We start from the raw sequence: 21,287 nt of genomic DNA, 5'->3' as shown, positions 1-21,287 counted from the left end.
AAGCGTTGTACGATGAGATTCAACACATGTGCCATGCACGGCACATGTGACAACCTGCCCAAATTCAATGCCGCCAACAAATTGCTTCCATTGTCACACACCACTTTGCCGATCTCCAGTTGGTGCGGGGTCAGCCACTGATCCACCTGTGCGTTCAGGGTGGACAGGAGTGCTGGTGTGGCTCTCTGCTTTCAGGCAAGTCAACCCCAAGACAGCGTGATACTGTCGTATCCGGGATGTGGAATAGCCCCTGGGGAGCTGGGGGGATTCAGTTGATGTGCAGCCAGAGGCCGCAGCAGAAGAGGACTCACCCGAGGAGGTTATCGAAGAGGATGGAGTAGGAGGAGTAGAGGAGGTGGCAGTAGGCCTGCCTGCAAGTCTTGGCGGTGTCACCAACTCCGCTGCAGAGCCACGCATTCCATGCTTGGCAGCCATCAGCAGGTTGACCCAATGCGCAGTGTACGTAATATACCTGCCCTGACCGTGCTTTGCAGACCAGGTATCAGTGGTCAGATGGACCCTTGCCCCAACACTGTATGCCAGAGATGCCATGACTTCCTTTTTGGGATTGCCTTATTTAAAAAAAAAATTGTCCGGGTACCTTCCACTGTGGTGTCCCAATAGCGACAAATTTTTTGAAGGCCTCAGACTCCACCAGCTGGTATGGTAATCATCGATCAACAGAAGAAAATAGAAGTAAAACTATATCAATGTGGTATAGTTGTAATTGCACTGAGCCAGAGAATAAAGGGAACAGGTCAGTTTTACTGCAGAGGGAACGCCCCTAAAAACAAAACCTTTGAAACTGTGGTTGAATTGTGTTTTTTTTCCCAATTCCTCCAAATTTGAAATTTTTCTTTTCTAACTACTAGTGATGAGCGGCAGGGGTCATATTCGAATTCGCGATATTTCGCGAATATTTTGTAGAATATTTAGCAAAAATTCGCGATTTTTTTTTTACTCAAAAAATCGGAAAGGAAATAATTGTGTAATATGCGAATTTTCGGAATTCGAATTTTCGGATTCAAATTTTTTATTGCGAATTTTTCAACTTACAACTATTAGACAAAGAAGATTATATCACTATATTAGCTAAATTGCTCTATTCGATTTTTTTCGAATATTCTCTATATTGCTATAACTTCGTTTTTTCGAATATTCGTAATATTCTAAAACAAGAATATATTGCAATATAGCGAATATTCAAAAAAAATTAATATAGAGCAAAATTCACAAACACTACTACTCCTAAAGTCAAGTATATTGCAGCCTTCCTTTTGGCCCACAAGCTAGAAGCAGTGAGGGATCATGTGTACTGATAAAAAAAAAAAAAAAAAAAAAAATTCGAATATTCGAAATTTCGACTATATATGACTATATTCTATATATAACTATATTCAAAAAATTTGAAATTCGAATATTCGTGATCAACACTACTAACTACCCCCTCCATCGTATCCAACAGCAGATGATGCCCTTAGAAAGTATAACTTGTCCTACAAAAAACAAGTCCTCATATGGCTATGTAAACGGAAAAAAAAATAAAAAGGTATGACTCTATGAAGGCAGGGAGTTAAAAACAAATGCAAAATAGAAAATTGCGAGGTCCTGAAGGGGTTAAGCTTCTATTATTCATCTTTCAGCAGTTCTTCACTTTCTGTGGGCGGGCAGAAGCTTATCACATATGACCATCAAACCCCTGCATCTCCAAAGAGTACATTGCAATCTGCCCTGGCTCCTTCCCTCCCTCTTTAGAAGTAGGGATTAATGACCGAAAGGTGACTTGGACGCTTTACCTGCTTCTCTAAGGGATCATTACAGCTGCACTGAGAGGAGGGAAGCTAGTGAGCACTGAGCCTGTTAGTCCTCCATTCAATGCAGAAGAGGGTGGATCAGAATTTAGGCCAAAGGAGAAACACTAGGGGGTCCTACCAGAGAATAAAATGTAGTGTGTATTTTTATTGTATGTTTATTGCAATAATACTTCACTGGAAATGCTTTGTTCATTGCATAGTAAAACTTTTCATGGAATAACCCCCGTCACATAATTCTGGCTACCTGCAGCTATCATTAAAAGGGCCTTAGAAGCTTATTGTGTTCTGCTTTTACATAATTATTAGAGATGAACGAATTTCTCAAAAATTTGATTCGGCCAATTCACCGAATTTTTGGAAAAAGTTCTGTTCGATGCGAATTTATTCACGGCAAGTTGCATAAAAAACTGCTATTTCATGGCTGCAGAGAGCCTTTATAGTGGTGTAGAACACTGTGCCTTGCAGTAACACACATATGGAGTCTGCTCTGGTAGTGAAATAATACTGTGAGTCAGTATGACATGCACATGACAGGCGTCGCTCTCAGAAGCACATATAACTGCATCGCTGAACGGCAAATAGGCCCTTATTTTTTTCCACTTTTTCACTCGACATAATACTTTAGAATATATAACTGAAACGCTGAACAGCACATAATATATATTTTGGTGTCACTAAGGCTACTTTCACACTAGCGTTCGGGGCTCCGCTTGTGAGTTCCGTTTGAAGGCTCTCACAAGCGGCCCCGAACGGATCCGTCCAGCCCTAATGCATTCTGAGTGGATGCGGATCCGCTCAGAATGCATTAGTCTGGCACCGTTTGTCCTCTGCTCAGCAGGCGGACACCCGAACGCTGCTTGCAGCGTTCGGGTGTCCACCTGGCCGTGCGGAGGCAAACGGATCCGTCTAGACTTACAATGTACCGAAAAGTTCAGTACGAACCCGAACTTTATAGTTCAGGTTCGCTCAACTCTACTCATGAGTCCTCACAATGTATTCCACTGCCGATTTATAGGTACACAGGGTGGGAACCAGTGTAGTGTATAGTAAAAGTGGTGCTTCATACTCACTTGCGTTTTAACGCTGTGCTTCCACAAACCAGCAATAAAATGCATTGAGGCAACTCTTCTTGGAGTCCTCTCCATTATGTGAGTGAGCTCGGGAGTCCTCTCAATGCATTTTACTGCTGGTTTGCTGGAGCACACCATTAAATTGCAAGTCAGTGTGAGGCTAAAAATTACATAATTAGACTCAGCACCACTTACACTAGACACTGAATACTCTAGTTTGGGGGGTGTTCTGTAAGTAACCACAGAAAGTAGGGCCAGGAGACAGCAGGGGCTGTGTATTTCTATTAAGCCTAGATGACTTTGTGACTAAATGATAACTTCATAGCTGCTGCTCACAGTGCTCTACCAAGCTGTAAGAGGATGCAGAAGTCTTAACTGGCTAATATAGTTTTAAAAAAAATATAGCAAACAATAATAAATCAGGAATACTTCTTAAGGGGATTCTGTCATGAGATTCGAGCCCTATAAGCTAAACATATGGCCAGGTCCGTACTAATAACATGAATCCTAAACTGCCCTTATTAAACCTGCTTGTGTATCTATTAGCCCAAAAAACTGGTTTTTATAAGCTGTCACTCACCTACCTAAGGTGCCCAAGGGGTTTTACATTAACCCAGGGTGCCCGCCCGCACCCCTCGCCGTCTGGTGCCCAGCGCCGCCTTCCTCACCTCAGCCCCACCTCCGCAATCCTCCCGTCCCTCTGCTAGATCCGGCGCCTGCGCACTAGGCTCAGCCTGATGCGCAGCGGACTCCTGGCAGTGGCTTCGTTGAGCGAAGTGCGCATGCGCCGGCCTGATGCGCATGCGCACTTCGCTCAATGAAGCCGCTGCCAGGAGTCCACGGCGCATCAGGCTCAGCTGAGCCTAGTGCGCAGGCGCCAGATCTAGCAGAGGGACGGGAGGATTGCGGAGGCGGGGCTGAGGTGAGGAAGACGGCGCTGGGCACCAGGCGGCGAGGGGTGCGGGCGGGCACGCTGGGTTAACGGAAAACCCCTTGGGCACCTTAGGTAGGTGAGTGACAGCTTATAAAAAACAGTTTTTTGGGCTAATAAAGCCACAAGCAGGTTTAATAAGGGCAGTTTAGGATTCATGTTATTAGTACGGACCTGGCCATATGTTTAGCTTATAGGGCTCCAATCTCATGACAGAATCCCTTTAAGTGAATGTCCACCCTTTCTATCTAAATGGACTACAAATTCTGGACTGATTAAAAGGATTTGTCCAGGATTAAGAAAATATGACTAATTCCTAGTTGTGTTGGGCATTGCAGCTGAACTCCATTAAACTGAAAAAAGCTGAGCTACAATGCTATACAAAATAGAAGGAAAGCTGTGACACAATTTCTAGAAGAAAGCAGCCACGTTTTCTTAATCCTGGACCAAACATCTTCCAGTTTCTCATTTAAAAATTCAATATAATTTGCAACATATTATCAAAGCCCAGGACAGGCTGTAATTCACAACAAAACCACAGGGTGACCAAAAATAGACAAATATAAATAGACATCTTGTGACAGAGTATGACAAAATAATTTTCTTTTTCAAGCTGGTCATCCTCTGCCACATATCTTGGGATATTTTGAGCAAAAGGTGAAAGATATATTAGTATGAGATAATTTTACCTCCATGAACGTTTTATGAGGTTTTGACATGTCCAGCATGAGAACATTTCCAATGATCGGTAAAGGCTTTGGTCCAGGTGGAAAATTTTTGTACTTTCCTTGATTCTTAAAAACGATGGCTAAAAAAAGGATGACAACAAATGAGAGCAGAACTGTGATCAGGTCCATGGTGAACTGGAGCTCTGTAAAATTTAGACGGTCTGTAAAAGAAGACAGGACAAGAATGATTCTTGTATGGAATTTAATTTTCCTTTTTGTGAGACTTTTAAATATGAAACAAACTGAAAGGTTTCCTCTTAAATTTCTATATTATTGATAACAATAGTGTGTATACTTTTTCTAGCGTTGATTTCCCCAATGTATATAAAAAGCAATTTTTCAGAGTACTAAATGATCAATATCTGTAATGGATCTCCTAGCACCCCAACCGGGTACCTCCGTCGATAGATGCTCCTAGTGCTTGCCGAGGACTCCAAGCACTCCACTTGACACCGTACGCACTGCAGACCCCACGAACCGCCGCAGCTTGGTTGGGGTCTCACCGTCCTCCACCCACGCTGTACCCAAGACCAGGCTTCAGCTTCAAGTGGGTGAACCTCTCCTACATCCAGAGAGCAGGAACCATGAACAAGCTCTTACAAGAGCTTATACTCAGGGGAGTATTGTGATATAGCAATCCCCAAGAGTGTAGTTATCTCATTCCCCAAACATGAGCCAAAACTTCATGAAGGTATAAAGCAGCCTCTTTATTTTAATACACAAGCATTTTATACACATCTTCCAACAAGGTTACCACCCACAGGGTTTTGTAAAAACAGCCAATAACCCTGTACAATACACTCAGACACTCCCACACAAAATCCTCCCCTCTGCCCGTGATAGAATTACCTCACACTGGGTTGATGCAATCATCACAGGCAGGCAAATACACAATATCCTCTGTCCTGGAGACAACCGAGAAGTAATTGAATTATCTCTCAGTACAAAGGACATCGCCAATACACACAGAGAGACAATGGAACAGACCTCCCTTCTCAACGTATACAATATCCCACCCTTTTCAATACACATAGACATTTAACATCCCAAAATGGCACGAATTAGACCAGGGGTTCAAGTTAGTCCAAGTCCTTTGTGAACAGCGGAGGCCTGGCTGATGAGAGGGCCCATAATCCTGGGGCAAGAGGCTAGTAGCCAGGCCCCTCCAAAACCCAGTGGCGAGGTTAATTTCGCCACAATATCCTAGATTTTTTGTTTGAACCTCCTATGCAGACCTAAGTGTCCGTGGTTACAGACTACAAACAAGCCTTGTGTACTTATGTGTTATCCTGCTCTGTCTTGCCCCTTCTTTTTGATGGATCTAGAAGATTGGGAGCCAACTAGCCACATTACCTTAGTCAGAGTAAAGTTTGACATAAAGATTAGATCTATGTTGATGTCACGGATGGTGTACAGGAAACAAGACAATACCATATAAACAATGTCTCTCTGGATCCACAACTAAGGAACAAAGGGAGACCCCTGCAATAGACCTGCCGCTCTCCCTCACTACTCAACCTATGCGAACACCCCAAAGGTGGATGGGCGCATATCCACGTTCCTCGGCTATCTATTACCTGAAGACCCTACAATAGTGAGGGGACACGACCACCGGCTCCCTACACTGACACGGAGGGAGTCAGGGTCACCTGGATCCAGAAAAGACAAAATCATAAATACATAAACAGCACTTATCTTGCAGACGACTGACGACTGAGGACTGGGAACTGGGAACTGGGAACAGCATGCACACACACTCCAGGAAGTTGTATCAGCCGCACACTACTGCATTATGGGGAGGAACTTAAAGGGTAGCAATCAGTCCAACTGCATGACAGCTGAGATAGACTAATGAGATGAGAAACTAAACCAAAACAAAGAAATTCAAGGAGGAGGATCTGAGAAGCTCCTGTGAGCGCTTCTCAGCTGTCTGACTGTGACAGTAGCCCTCCCTCTAGGAGTGGACTCCGGACACTCAGAGCCCACCTTCTCAGGATGGGACCTATGGAAAGCCCTGATGAGACGAGAGGCCTTAATGTCCGTCACTGGGACCCACATCCTCTCCTCAGGACCATAACCCTCCCAATGAACGAGGTACTGGAGGGAACCGCGGACAAGACGAGAATCCACAATCCTAGAGACCTGAAATTCAAGATTTCCATCAACCATAATCGGAGGAGGAGGCAAAGGCGAGGGTACAATAGGTTGAACATAAGGTTTCAATAAGGACTTATGAAAAACATTATGGATCTTCCAAGTCTGAGGAAGATCAAGACGGTAGGCAACAGGATTGATGACAGACAGGATCTTGTAAGGCCCAATAAACCTAGGACCCAACTTCCAGGAGGGAACCTTCAATTTGATATTCTTGGTAGACAACCACACCAGATCACCAACATTCAGGTCCGGACCAGGCACACGTCTCTTATCCACCACACGCTTATATCTCTCACTCATGCTCTTTAGATTATCCTGAATCTTTTGCCAAATAGATGACAAAGACGAGGAGAATCTGTCCTCATCAGGCAAACCAGAAGAGCCCTCACCCGAGAAAGTCCCAAACTGCGGATGGAACCCATATGCACCAAAAAATGGTGACTTATCAGAGGACTCCTGACGACGGTTATTTAAAGCAAACTCAGCAAGGGACAAAAAAGAACACCAATCCTCCTGATTCTCCGCCACAAAACAGTGCAGATATGTCTCCAGATTCTGATTGACGCGCTCTGTCTGGCCATTCGACTGCGGATGGAAAGCAGAAGAGAATGACAACCGAACCCCCAAGCGAGAACAGAAAGCCTTCCAGAATCTGGAAACAAACTGCGTGCCCCTATCAGAGACTATGTCTGAAGGAATCCCATGCAATTTGACAATGTGGTCAATAAATGCCTGTGCCAGCGTCTTAGCATTGGGCAAACCAGGAAAAGGGATAAAATGCACCATTTTGCTAAAACGGTCCACCACCACCAGAATCACAGACTTCTCCGAGGAACGAGGCAAGTCCGTTATGAAGTCCATGGACAGATGTGTCCAAGGACGGGAAGGAATGGGCAAAGGAAGGAGAGGACCTGATGGCCGTGAATGAGGGACCTTGGCACGAGCGCAAGTCTCGCAAGCTGCCACAAAACCCTCAACCGACTTACGAAGCGCAGGCCACCAGAATCTCCGAGCGATGAGATCCAGTGTGGCTCTTGCCCCCGGGTGCCCAGCAAGGACCGTGTCATGGTGTTCTTTAAAAATCTTGTGTCTCAAAGCGAGAGGCACAAACAACCTCCCAGGAGGACAAAGATCAGGAGCTTCTGACTGGGCTGCCTGCACCTCTGCCTCCAATTCAGGAAAAAGAGCAGAGACCACCACACCTTCAGCCAAAATGGGACCCGGGTCTTCAAAATTCCCACCTCCCGGAAAACAACGTGACAGGGCATCTGCCTTCACATTCTTAACCCCAGGGCGGAACGTAACAACAAAATTAAACCTTGAAAAGAACAAAGACCATCTGGCCTGTCTCGGGTTCAGACGCTTGGCTGACTCCAAGTAGGCCAGATTTTTATGGTCAGTAAACACGGTAATAGGGTGTGTGGCTCCCTCTAGCCAATGGCGCCATTCCTCAAAAGCCAACTTGATGGCCAACAATTCCCTATCTCCCACATCATAATTTCTCTCTGCGGAGGAGAGTTTCTTTGAGAAAAAGGCACACGGTTGCCATTTGGCAGGAGAGGAACCCTGAGACAAGACTGCACCCACCCCTACCTCAGAAGCATCAACCTCAACTATGAAGGGTAACGAAATATCAGGTTGTACTAGGATGGGAGCGGAAGCAAAACTCTCCTTGATATTAGAAAAGGCCTTACGCGCCTCTACCGACCAGGAAGAAAAATCTACCCCCTTTCTGGTCATATCAGTGAGTGGTTTAACAACAGAGGAATAATTAAAATAAATTTCCTGTAATAATTGGCAAAGCCCAAAAAACGCATCAGCGCCTTCTGATTCTCAGGAAGCTCCCACTCAAGCACAGCGCGGACCTTCTCGGGGTCCATGCGAAAACCAGAAGCGGAGACAAGAAACCCCAGAAATTGGATTTCTGGAACAGCAAACACACATTTTTCCAGTTTCGCGTATAATTTATTCTCCCGCAGGATGAGCAAGACCTGACGTAAGTGTTCCTTATGAGTCTTGAAATCAGGAGAAAAAATCAAAATGTCATCCAAATACACTAATACAAATTTTCCCATTAAATGATAAAAAATGCTGTTGACGAAATGCTGAAAAACGGCTGGGGCATTCATCAAACCAAAAGGCATAACCAAATTCTCAAAATGGCCCTCAGGGGTATTGAAAGCCGTCTTCCATTCGTCTCCTTCTCTGACCCTAACCAGGTTGTATGCCCCTCTTAGGTCTAATTTGGAAAAGACTTTAGCCCCAACAACCTGGTTAAACAGGTCCGGGATCAGAGGAAGCGGATAAGGATCACGAATAGTGATACTGTTCAGTTCCCTGAAATCCAGACAAGGTCTTAAAGAACCATCTTTTTTCTTAACAAAGAAAAAACCAGCGGCAACAGGTGACTTCGAGGGTCGTATGTGTCCTTTTCTCAGACTCTCAGAGATATAAGCCCGCATAGCGACCCTCTCAGGTTGGGAGACATTGTATAAACGAGATTTAGGCAGCTTGGCGCCTGGGATGAGATTAATAGGGCAATCATACTCGCTGTGCGGAGGTAAACCCTGAACTCCACTCTCAGAGAAGACATCCAAAAATTCAGAGAGGAAAGGTGGTAGAGTCTTAGTAGAAACCTCAGAAACAGATGTTATGAGGCAATTCTCTCTGCAAAAGTTACTCCAACCATTTATTTGCCTAGCTTTCCAATCAATGGTGGGGTTATGTTTAGTGAGCCAGGGTAGCCCCAACACTAGAGGAGTAGGCAAACCGCTAAGGACGAAACATGACACATCCTCAACATGAGCATCACTCACAATTAAACGGATATTGTGAACTATGCCCTTTAATGATTTCTGAGAAAGTGGAGCTGAATCAATAGCAAAAACAGGAATATCCTTTCCCAAAGTGCATACCTGGAAACCATGAGTTATTGCAAATTGATTATCAATGAGGTTGACAGCTGCTCCACTATCCACAAAAATCTCACAAAAAATGCTCTTGCTCTCTAGCGCCACCCTAGCAGGCAGGACAAAACGGGAACTACAAGCAAACGGAAAACCTTCAATTTCCGCCTCAACCCTGCCAATAGTAACAGATGGAACATTTTTAAAAGATTTTTTCCTTTTTGTCTCTTTATTACTCCCAGAAAACTGCCTGAATCTCCTAGAGGGACAAACATTTGCCAGATGATTTATACCTCCACAACAAAAACAAACCCTCCCCTGCGGGCTGAATCTTCTATTGTCAGAGGCAATCAACCCCAGCTGCATGGACTCCTGCTCAGAAGGGGCTGACAGCGACTGAGACCCCTGTGCACAGACCGCTGCACTGTCCCGGGACTGAGTATGACAGGAAGGAGAGATTTCTCCTCTCTCTCTAAGACGCCTGTCAATACGAACAGCCTGAGACATAGCAGAATCCAAGGAGGTAGGTCTTTCATGAAAGGCAAATGCATCTTTCAATCCCTCTGAAAGACCATAGCAAAATTGACTTCGGAGTGCAGCATCATTCCAACCCGTATCTGCTGCCCATCTCCGAAATTCTGAACAGTATATCTCTGCGGATTGTTTACCCTGGCATAACAGACGTAGTCTAGACTCAGCCAGAGCAATACGATCCGGATCATCATATATCTGACCCAGGGCTAAAAAGAATTCATCCACTGAACGAAGGGGCCGTGCCCCCTCCGGCAGCGAAAAGGCCCAGGACTGAGCGTTACCCCTGAGCAGCGATATAATGATCCCCACCCTCCGTTCTTCATCACCAGAAGAATGGGGAAGAAGGCGAAAATGGAGTTTGCAAGCCTCTCTAAAACGCACAAAATTCTCACTACCCCCGGAGAACGTATCCGGGAGCGAGATCTTAGGCTTAGCACAAACTCCATGAACGCAAGCTGAACCGGTCACTTGAAACTGAGAAAAAGTCTTACGGAGATCAGCTACCTCCAAAGAAAGACCCTGAAAGCGTTCAGCCAAAAGTGAAACCGGATCCATGCTTGAGACGGTTTTGGCGGCTGATAATGTCACGGATGGTGTACAGGAAACAAGACAATACCATATAAACAATGTCTCTCTGGATCCACAACTAAGGAACAAAGGGAGACCCCTGCAATAGACCTGCCGCTCTCCCTCACTACTCAGCCTATGCGAACACCCCAAAGGTGGATGGGCGCATATCCACATTCCTCGGCTATTTATTACCTGAAGACCCTACAATAGTGAGGGGACACGACCACCGGCTCCCTACACTGACACGGAGGGAGTCAGGGTCACCTGGATCCAGAAAAGACAAAATCATAAATACATAAACAGCACTTATCTTGCAGACGATTGACGACTGAGGACTGGGAACTGGGAACTGGGAACAGCATGCACACACACTCCAGGAAGTTGTATCAGCCGCACACTACTGCATTATGGGGAGGAACTTAAAGGGTAGCAATCAGTCCAACTGCATGACAGCTGAGATAGACTAACGAGATGAGAAACTAAACCAAAACAAAGAAATTCAAGGAGGAGGATCTGAGAAGCTCCTGTGAGCGCTTCTCAGCTGTCTGGCTGTGACAGTTGACTAGAGATGGCCTTGCGGTTCGACCCGGCGGTCGTTTTGCGGCGAACTTTAGTAGTTTGCGGTTCGCCGAACAGGCGAACATATTGCGATGTCCGCCAGCGCCATATTCTTTTGCATTGTGCCGAATTTTGACCCATGACACATCCATCAGGTGGTACAGGACAGCCAATTAAGACGTTTCAGCACATGGACACACCCCCTACCCTATAAATAAACCCAATCTGGCCACTATTTTACATTCAGTCTTTTGCCAGTGTAGGGAGAGGTTGCTGTGTGGATCAGGGACAGACTGTTAGAGAGACCAAACACTAGCTAATAGGGCCACAAAAGTCCTTTTAAGGACTGGTATAGGTGTGCTATCGATAGGTGTGACAGAGGGGTGTTATATACTTATAATATGGTTTCTAACATAGAAAGTATATTATAGTGCATTTGTATTGTTCAGCAGTTGTGTGCAGTTCTGCTGTGATACTGCAGCTATACAGAGGGACAAATGCTATTAGAACAACTAATTGCAACTGTAATGATATTCCAGTTGCCCCCCCAAAAAACTGATTGAGGCAGGGGTGTGATATACCTATAATATAATTTATATATAGTGGATGTGCAGCATTTGTGTGCGGTTCTGCTAAGATATTGCAGCTATACAGAGGGACAAACGCTATTGGATCAACTCATTTTAACTGGTGTGATATACCAGTTGCCCACAAAATAAACTGATTGAGGCAGGGGTGTGATATACCTATAATATGATTTATATATAGTGCATTTGGATTGTGCAGCATTTGAGTGTGGTTCTGCTAAGATACCGCAGCTGTACAGAGGGACAAACGCTACTGGAACAACTAATTTCAACTGGTGTGATATACCAGTTGCCCCCCCAAAAAACTGATTGAGGCAGTGGTGTAATATTCCTATAATATAATTTCTATATTGTACATTTGGATTGTGCAGCATTTGTGTGTGGTTCTGCTAAGATACCGCAGCTATACAGAGGGTCAAACGCTATTGGAACAACTAATTGCAACTGGTGTGATATACCTTTTGTTGCCCCAAAAAAAAATGATTAAGGGGTTTGATATACCTGCTTCCAGCATATACTCATTAAGGGGTTCTATATACCTGCTTCCACAAATACTGCTCTTCTATAGGGACTTAGTCACAGAGTTATTTTGAAAAGGACAGGCAGAGGAAGAGGCAGGCTATTCCGCAGGGGTGGTAGGAGTCGGGCAGGTGCACCAGGCCGGAGCCTAAGTTGGAAGTTGGAGAAGGTGCGTGCGATTACGTCAAAGAACGCACCAGAGTTGGTTGAGTGGCTCACTTAGCCTTCTGCACCCTCCTCATCCTCTGTATCAGCACCCTCCTCACTCTCTGCGTGTGCACCCCCAAAGACACCTCCACCACAATAGCCCCTCCACTCGAGTCAAAGGAATTATTTCCCCATCAATTTCCAGACCTTACCATGCACAGCCATTCTTGGCATTGGATGAGGAAGAGGAGGTAGCAACAGCCGCCACCCAGCGATCTGACGACAGTACCCAGATCAGCCTCTGTTGCTGCCTACTCCGAGATCTCTAATGTCAGTGTTGGTGAAGGTGACAATGATGACGAGTCAATGGACGTCACGTGGGTGCCCACAAGAGAGGAAGAGGAGGGGAGTTCAGATGGAGTGACGGAGCAGCAGATAGGGAGGAGAAGGAGGAGCAGCAGGCAAAACTCTTAGTGCACAGGGGGCAAAAATCAGACTACAAATGTATCTGGAGTGAGCCATCCACCATGCACGGTCACATCTGGTGCTCCCAGGATGCCGGCAGATGGCTCCGTAGTGTGGGCGTTTTTTAACGTGTCAGCTGCTGACAATAGTGTTGCCATCTTCACACTGGACTGTCAACGCATAAGTCGCGGTAAGCCCAACACTCACCTAGGGAAGACCGCCTTAAGAAGGCTCCTGGCCTCCCATCACCGAGCCCAGTGGGAGAAACACAGTCAGAACCCACAAAGCCACACTCCCGGCGCTCCACGTCCTACCTCTTCTCCTCTCTCCTCCCATTTGTCCTCCACTCCACCTTCCACCGTGCTGTCATCGTGTTCATCTGGCAAAAGGCAGGCTTACGTGGCCCAAATGTTCGAACATATAAAGTTGATGATGCCGGATAATCCCGCCAACTACTGCCATATAAACTGGTGGACTCGGAGGCCTTTAGAAAATTTGTGGCCATTGGCACACCGTAATAGCAGGTCCCCGTAAGGAAATATTTCTACCAGAATGGCATCCCAGAGCTATATGGCCATGTTCAGCGGCAAGTGAATGTATATCTTGCACACAGTGTCGGTGCCAAGATACATCTGACAAGAGACACATGGTCTAGCAAACATGGGCAGGGAAGGTAGATAACTTTTACTGCCCACTGGGTGAACCTTCTGATGGCCATCAAGCATGTAACCCGTGGCAGCCATGTGGATTTGGTGTTACCTCCACAGATTGCATGCAGGCCTGCCTCTTCTTTTCTTCCTCCTACTCCATCCTCCATCTTCTCCTAGGCTGACTCCTCCTTTTCCACTACTACCACCTCTTTTGCTGCACCTCCCAAGTTTCCCAGAACCTATTTGACATGTCAGGTAAGATGTTACCATACTGTGCTGCGGCTGTTGTGCCTGGAAGTCAAGAGCCACACCTGTCCTGCACTGTTTCAGCTCTGCGGTCACAGGCTGATCAGTGGCTAACCCGGTTCAATTTGACAGTTGATAAAGTGGTGTGTGACAATGGTGCCAATCTGCTGAGCGCGCTAAAACAGGGAAAATTGACACACGTGCCGTGAATGGCACACATCCTGATCTTAGTCGTGCAGCGATTCGTTGCCAAATACCCCGGAGTCAGGACATCTTGCGGCAGGCCAGGAAAATCTCTGGCCATTTCAGACACCACTTGCCCGTCAGACGTCTGATTTTTGACTGCCAAACGCGCTGGAACTCCACCTTGTATATGCTTGATAGACTGCTCCAGCAGAAACGTGCTGTTAACCTCTACCTTTTACGAACTCTGTAGTAGGACAGGTTCTGGGGAGCTTGGTTTTTCTCCACCTCGCCAGTGGCTGCTCATGCGCGATGCATGCAGACTTCTGCGGCCATTTGATGATATCACCAAACTGGTCAGTCGCAGCCAGGGCGCCATCAGTGATATTGTACCTTATGCCTTCTTTCTGGAGCGTGCATTGCGTTGTGTCATTGATCAAGCTGTCGAGGAGCAGGAAGATGAGGAAGTCGCGATGCTAAATGAATTCACGGGGGGGCTACTCCATCTGAGACAAGTCAGCAGGAGTCTGAAGAGGAGTCAGAGGAGGATGGTGCCTGGGAGGGGGGAGGAGGAGGAGCAAGAAGAGCAGGCTTTAAACTTTTCTGGGATCCCTGGAGTTGTCCGTGGATTAGGGCAGGAGACAGAGGACGACATTCTCCTGGGCGATGAGTAGGAGCCAGGCCGCTCCACCACTTCCAATTTAGTGTAAATGGGGGCCTTCATGCTCTAGTGTTTTAAGAGGGACCCCAATATAAAAAACATAAAGGGCAAGGACCAATACTGGGTAACAACATACTTAGACCCCAGGTACAAACACAAAATGGCAGACATGTTACCAGCATCATAGATGGCTGTCAGAATGAATCATTTCCAGGCTTTGCTTCGAGAGATGCAGCATTCTGCTGTTGCGGGCGCTGGCAGAGGAATTTACACCCACAGAGAAACAGTTGTGAGTACCAATCCTACAGCGCATGCAAGAAGAGGGTGTTTTGAAGATGTGTTGATCACTTCGGATATGAGATCATTCTTGCAGCCAACCCATCGACAGCCACCCTCCTGATCCAGCCTCAGGGAATGCCTAGACCGACAGGTGTCCGACTACATCGGGTTAACGGCCGATGTGGACGCTCTGAGAAGCGAGGAACCCCTTGACTACTGGGTGTGCAGGCTTGACCTGTGGCCAGAGCTGGCACAATTTGCCATAAAACTCTTGGCTTGCCCTTTGTCGAGTGTCCTGTCTGAAAGGACGTTCAGCACAGCAGGGTAGATCGTGACCGATAAGTGCACTCGCTTATCTCTTCTAAATATGAATGAGGCATGGATCTCTGAGATATTCAACACCTGTGACGACCATGTTTAATTGAATTTCCTCATGCCAGCCCACAGATATCCGCCACCACCCAGAACAAAGAATGGTCCCTGTCTTATGTAAATACAGTGGCCTAAAAGGCCTATTCGGTTGGCCTTAATGGTTGGGACCTTGGAGGAATTCAACACCTCTAATGACCACGTGTTATCGAATTTCAACTATTATTATTATTATTTTTTTAGGAGGGGGGATTTCGTTAGCTATGATTTTATTCCAATTTTATATTTTTTGTTCTTTTAAACATATGTATTTGACATATATTTGTACTGGCCTGCAGTAAAATTGATATCTATTGACCGTCTAATATACCTCCGGCCACTTAATCACTTGATCTTTTCTGTACGGTGAAAGCATAATTTTTGGGACCTGTAATCTAACTGGCCAACAGTAAAATTATTATATGGTGAACTCCACATTATCAATTGTTCTTTTCTGTACGGTGAATTAATAATTTTTGTGGTCTGTAGTAAAATTGATATACATTGACCGTCTAATATACCTCACGCCACATAATCACTTGATCTTTTCTGTACGGTGAATGCCTAATTGTTGGGGTCTCGTAGGAATTCAACACCTATGACGACCATGTGTTATCGAATGCAACCTATTATCATTTGGGGTTTATTCAAGAGGTGGGATTTTGTTAGCCAATAGCCATGTTTTTAATCAAATTTTTTATTTTTAGTTCTTTTAAACATATGTGTTTGACTTGTATTTGTACTGGCCTGCAGTAAAATGAATATCCAATGACCGTCTAATATACCTCCAGCCAAATAATCACTTGATGTTTTCTGTTCGGTGAATGCCTAGTGTTTGGGGCCTGTACTCCCGTGGCCTAAAATAACATTTTTCTAGGCTCCAGCATGGAACATTTTTGATAGTTTCCCGCATAAAAATGGCACTTGGTTAAAATATATATTGATCCCCCTCTGGTATGTCACTGTCTATGTTGTGGGACGATTTATGCACTTCTTGTAAGTATTTGGTGGCTGCAAATATGACCTGAAGGTTTTTCAGGTTCGCTTGCTATTAAAGTGAATAGGGCCCGCGGCGAACTTGCGGTTCGCGAACATTTGATCGTGCTTGCAAATCGTCCCGGTCGATGTGCGTCCATCACTAATGTTAACTGCATTCGCCAATTTCACCAGGTATAGTTCCTCCAGGCTCTCCCCTGACATCAGCCATTTGATTTCAACATCTCATAATTTTGTACTTAAATGGCATAGGGACCTATTGCCCCCCTTCCCCCCAAGACACCAGGGCTCAGGTGGGAATACTAACTCTACACTCCCTATGGCTGCATTGAACTCTATTGCTGTACAGTATTAGTATCCCAGGCACAGACAATAAACAGTAGGCAATGTGCAAGAACAGGACCTTGTACCCTCAAATGCCTATAAATTAACCGGTAATTGTGAAATAAGTAAATAATTAGTTCACTGCCTTCCATGCATTCTAATAGTAAGTAGAAAGCTTGCAGCTACTTTCATGGTGGTAGTGTGCCTACATCATTGAGTAAATTTAAGTCATTTGATTTACAAAAAATTAAGAGCATTAGGGTAAATTTATCAGGCCCTGCATTCCAGAAATCTGACTTTAAAAACTCTCAAAATAGGGCTTTGACCCTTTTGGGGCTTATTTACTCAACCATTATGAGACATTTAGCATTTTATACTCACTCCAGTTTTAAAAAGTAGCTGGGAAATTGGCAATGGCTAGCCTGTTGAGCTGATTTAATACAGATTTATAATTTGCAACCTTTTAAAAAGTCTGCAAAAATAGTTCAATCTTACTCCAGTAAAAGGTTGGTGTAGAAAATGGAGTAACATCTCAAGACAGAAGTGTTAGGCTACTTTCACATTTGTGTTTTTGCTGTACGCTTACAGCTGCTTTGTGTCCGACATGGGAACACAACAAACCGGAACAGAATAATTTCTGTTGCACTCCCTTCCAGTTTGTTAAGCTTTGTCCCTATTGACAATGAATGAAGATCTGTTTCCATACACCATTAAAATGTACAAGCTCCTCTGTACCTCGGTAGTTTATATTTTTAAAGTGGAAAACCACTTTAAAACTTAGAACTGAACTCAGCTTCAGTTCGGAGGTACCAGTTCGAGCCAAAGCCAAGTTCGGTTCTAAGTTTTAAAGTGTCTTTTGACTTTAAAAATGAACTACTGAAGTTACTCAAAGAGGTCCTGTGTGACTTCTCCAATAACTGACTTCAGATAATCTGAGCCCATACAATTTAATGTTCTATTGAGACGGATCTCCGTACAGTATTAACCCGAAGTTTTGCACATAGCTAGTATGTACTTAACATTCGCTCAACACTATTACCCGGCAAATATGCTGAGAAGAATTGGTCGGACAAAAAACACAGCTCACAACATTTTTTTCCAGCTGATTCCTGGCATTCTATGCCAGAACAGACTTCTGGAGAGCACAGCCACACGTGAAATTAACCTAAATTTGGATCAAATTATAGCAATACATACACCTTCAAAACTGACTTGAAAATCTCCCCTCATGATAAAACTTCCCCTTTGTGCCTTACTTTGTGCAGTGTGGAGAGTTCAGAAGACCAATCCTCCGGTGGAGACAGTGTGGAGAGTTCAGAAGAAAAATCCTCCAGTGGAGACAGTGTGGAGAATTCAGAAGAACAATCCTCCGGTGGAGTCAGTGTGGAGAGTTCAGAAGAACAACCCTCTAGTGGATACTCAGTGCAGAGAGTTCAGAAGAGGAATCCTCCGGTTGAGACTCTTATCTCCTGTCCTCACGTGGTTATTAACGCTTTCAGAGAATATTTAAATCATGAGCTTATGACTTGATTAGATTCTAAACATCTGCAGAACCTGCTCCCCCACACTACCAGGGGAGACAGGACAGACAGGTGAGGAAATAAGTCAGTGATTTCTAGTAACATTACTCTCTGTTGTTGCATAAGTTAACCCTTTGCACGCTCAGTAAAGAGCTTGTTTTTTTCCTGGACATATATTGGTGGCTATAACTGCTGCTCCAGAGATACCTGATTAATTTTTTTAACTGTTCAGATATTTTCAGGTTTTATATTTTTAATGCATTTTTTAAAGCCAAAATCAGATGTGGATCATAACAGGAAAGAAAGTGTTAAGTGCAGATATTTCTCCATTGTTTTCAATCCACTCCTGCCTTTCACTTAAAAAACAGCATAAAAAGACCTGAATGTGTGGCAGCACCCTAAGTGATTTTGCTAATATTGTCGAATATCTTGGTGTAAAGAACTTTATAGCCACGGCTGCAGACATCCCTCCCTCTTACTCCTATTACCAGATACGACTCAAAAAAGGTATCTTACCAAAATATTTTTCTATATCTGGATTCCTAACATTTAAAGAGGACCTTTCACCAATTATTACACTATGAACATACAGACATGGAGAGCGACGCCCGGGGATCTCACTGCACTTACTATTATCCCCGGGCGCCGCTCCGTTCTCCCTTTATGCCCTCCGGTATCTCCGGCCACTAAGTTATAGTAGGCGGAGATTCCAGTCACTAAGTTATGGTAGGCGGAGTCTGCCCTTGTTCTGCTCTAGCGCTGGCCAATCGCAGCGCAGAGCTCACAGCCTGGGAGGTTATTTTCTCCCAGGCTGTGAGCTCTGCAATGCGATTGGCCAGCGCTACAGAAGAACAAGGGAAGACTCCGCCTACCATAACTTAGTGAGCAGAGATACCGGAGGGCATAGCAGGAGAATGGAGCGGCGCCCGGGGATAATAGTAAGTGCAGTGAGATCCCCGGGCGCCGCTCTACATGTCTGTATAGTTAGTTCATAGTGTAATAATCGGTGAAAGGTCCTCTTTAAGCTCTAAGGAGTAATATTAATTAGCTGACTAAAGGGTACCTAAAAATTGTGACTTTGGGGTTTCATAAACTTCAAGCCATAATCATCCAAATTATACCAAATAAAGGCTTGAAATATCTCGCTTTGCATGTAATGAGTCTATCTCATATGTTAGTTTCACCTTTTAAGTTGCATTACTGAAATAAATCAACTTTGCACTATATTCCAATGGCTGTATAGCTGATCCGGGACGGCTCTTATTGGGAATAGCCAGAGTGATGAGTGGGTGACTACTCCCCACGTTCCAGGCCGGGTCTTGACTGGCCTATAAAAACCCAGCCAGCAGTGTCAGCTGAGAGTGGATTACTCCTCTCTGACAGTGGAACTCTGTCAGTCTCTGTGTTGGGACCTGGGAGTTTGGGCCTGGATTAAGGCCTGCTACCTTGTTGGTGTGAAAGCACGTGGATTCTGCTTTTTCCAAGGACGTCTTCTTTACTGCAAGGTGTGAACAAACACCAAAATCACAAGGTGACTGTTTTCCTTGAAACTGACTTTTTGTTTTGTCATTTACTAAATCTGTGAATAAACACTGAACTGTTTGATTCAAAAACTTTGTTGTTGCCTCTGTACTGCGTCCGCTAACCTGCCTACCAGAGCGAATCCCCATAATATATATATATATTCCATAAGTTTCCGTATTTTTTGATTTTTCAGCATCACTTCCAACATGACAATTGGTGGAGTGTTATGCTTTGTCATCATTAGTGTTGGGAGCGAATATTTGAATCGCAAATTTTTATAGTGAATATGGCCACTTCGAGAATTTGCTAAGAAGTAGAATATAGTGCTATATATTTGTATTCGCAAATATTCTAGATTTTTTTTTCATCTGAATCCATGATCCCTCCCTGCTTCTTGCTTGTTGGCCAATGAGAAGGCTGCAATGTCTTTGTCAGAGCTTAGCAACATCCCTAGCAACCAATAGGAAAGTTGCCTACCCCTTACTATATAAGAAACTCCCCAGCAGCCATTTTCTGCAGTTTTTTTTTAAGTTATGAGAGAGACGGCAGTGTCATTGCTGTGCTCTGTGCTTTGCTGAGTCATTACATTAGGTAGTTAGTTAGTTAGTTAGTTAGCTTATATATATAATACAGATAGTTAGTGGGAGATAGTCAGTGTAGGTTAGATAGTGATATAGTGTAGCTGATAGTTTCCAGTGCAGGGTGTTAGGCAGTGTGATAGGAATTACTGTTTCTCTGCTGTCCATACATACTGTACATGCTACAGACATAGTGCTGTGATGTCACAACAATACTTAGTGCACCAATCAGTAATATGTAGTCAGACCTGCTAAAATGTGAAGTTGCACGTATTGCGCCAAAATATGTGCATCATTAATTGCCAATTAGCGCAATCGCAAATATATTGGAGCACTCTATCTGCATATAAAGCTATTCTATTGTTCTGCCGCGCCAACCATTTTCTCCAGTCTCAGGAAACTTCTAGCAGCTTGAAAAATGTAGCAACAGTGACCCACTCCTGTATTACATTGCCGATTTTCGCAATCAAGAAAATAATCTCAAATTCTCAAATTTATGATGAATATTCGTCCAAATATTTACAAAATATTGCAAATTCGAATATTGCCCCTGTCGCTCATCACTAGTCAGGATTATTAGGGCTCATGCACACAGTCCTATGCCTCCCGTTCCGTGCATTTGGGACACTGCAAATTGCGGTGCCCAATCCACGGTCACCTTTCGTGAGGCTAGCGCAAACGAAAGCAGACCCATTCAACTTGAATGGGTCCGTTATCCGTCTAAACTGCAAAAAAATACAAGTTTTAAAACCAAAAACCGTGAAAACAGGGTTCTGTGCCTCCGTTCCTCACTGAGCCTTTTGAATTGCGGACCCATTCAAGTGAGTGGGTCCACATCCGTGATGCAGTGCACAAATGTTTGCAGGCCGCAGTACAGGCACCAGTGTGTATGAGTCCTTAGGAGAAGTGGAAACCGTTATCCGCTCTCTATG

The 21,287-nt window shown here is 44.6% G+C and overlaps 1 protein-coding gene across 2 annotated transcripts in view; it reads right to left on the bottom strand.

Annotated features, from left to right (window-relative positions):
- Window positions 1–18,128, bottom strand: part of LOC120997239 (cytochrome P450 2K1-like) — an 80,087-nt gene extending 61,959 nt beyond the window's left edge. The window contains exons 1-2 of one of the 2 annotated variants that reach the window (XM_040427242.1): window positions 17,990–18,128; window positions 4,505–4,704 (exon numbers count right to left, since the gene is read on the bottom strand). In XM_040427242.1, the coding sequence (XP_040283176.1) occupies window positions 4,505–4,672 (168 nt within the window). In that variant the 5' untranslated portion in view covers window positions 4,673–4,704; window positions 17,990–18,128. Of the gene's footprint in view, window positions 1–4,504; window positions 4,705–17,989 lie in introns of those variants that run through there. The other variant, XM_040427243.1, reaches the window with a different exon arrangement.
- Window positions 18,129–21,287: the final 3,159 nt, after the last annotated feature.

Source organism: Bufo bufo, chromosome 4, assembly GCF_905171765.1.
Source record: "Bufo bufo chromosome 4, aBufBuf1.1, whole genome shotgun sequence".
Lineage (NCBI taxonomy): Eukaryota > Metazoa > Chordata > Amphibia > Anura > Bufonidae > Bufo > Bufo bufo.
Note: the sequence above shows the minus strand (reverse complement) of the source record. Positions and strands in the feature narration are given on the sequence as shown.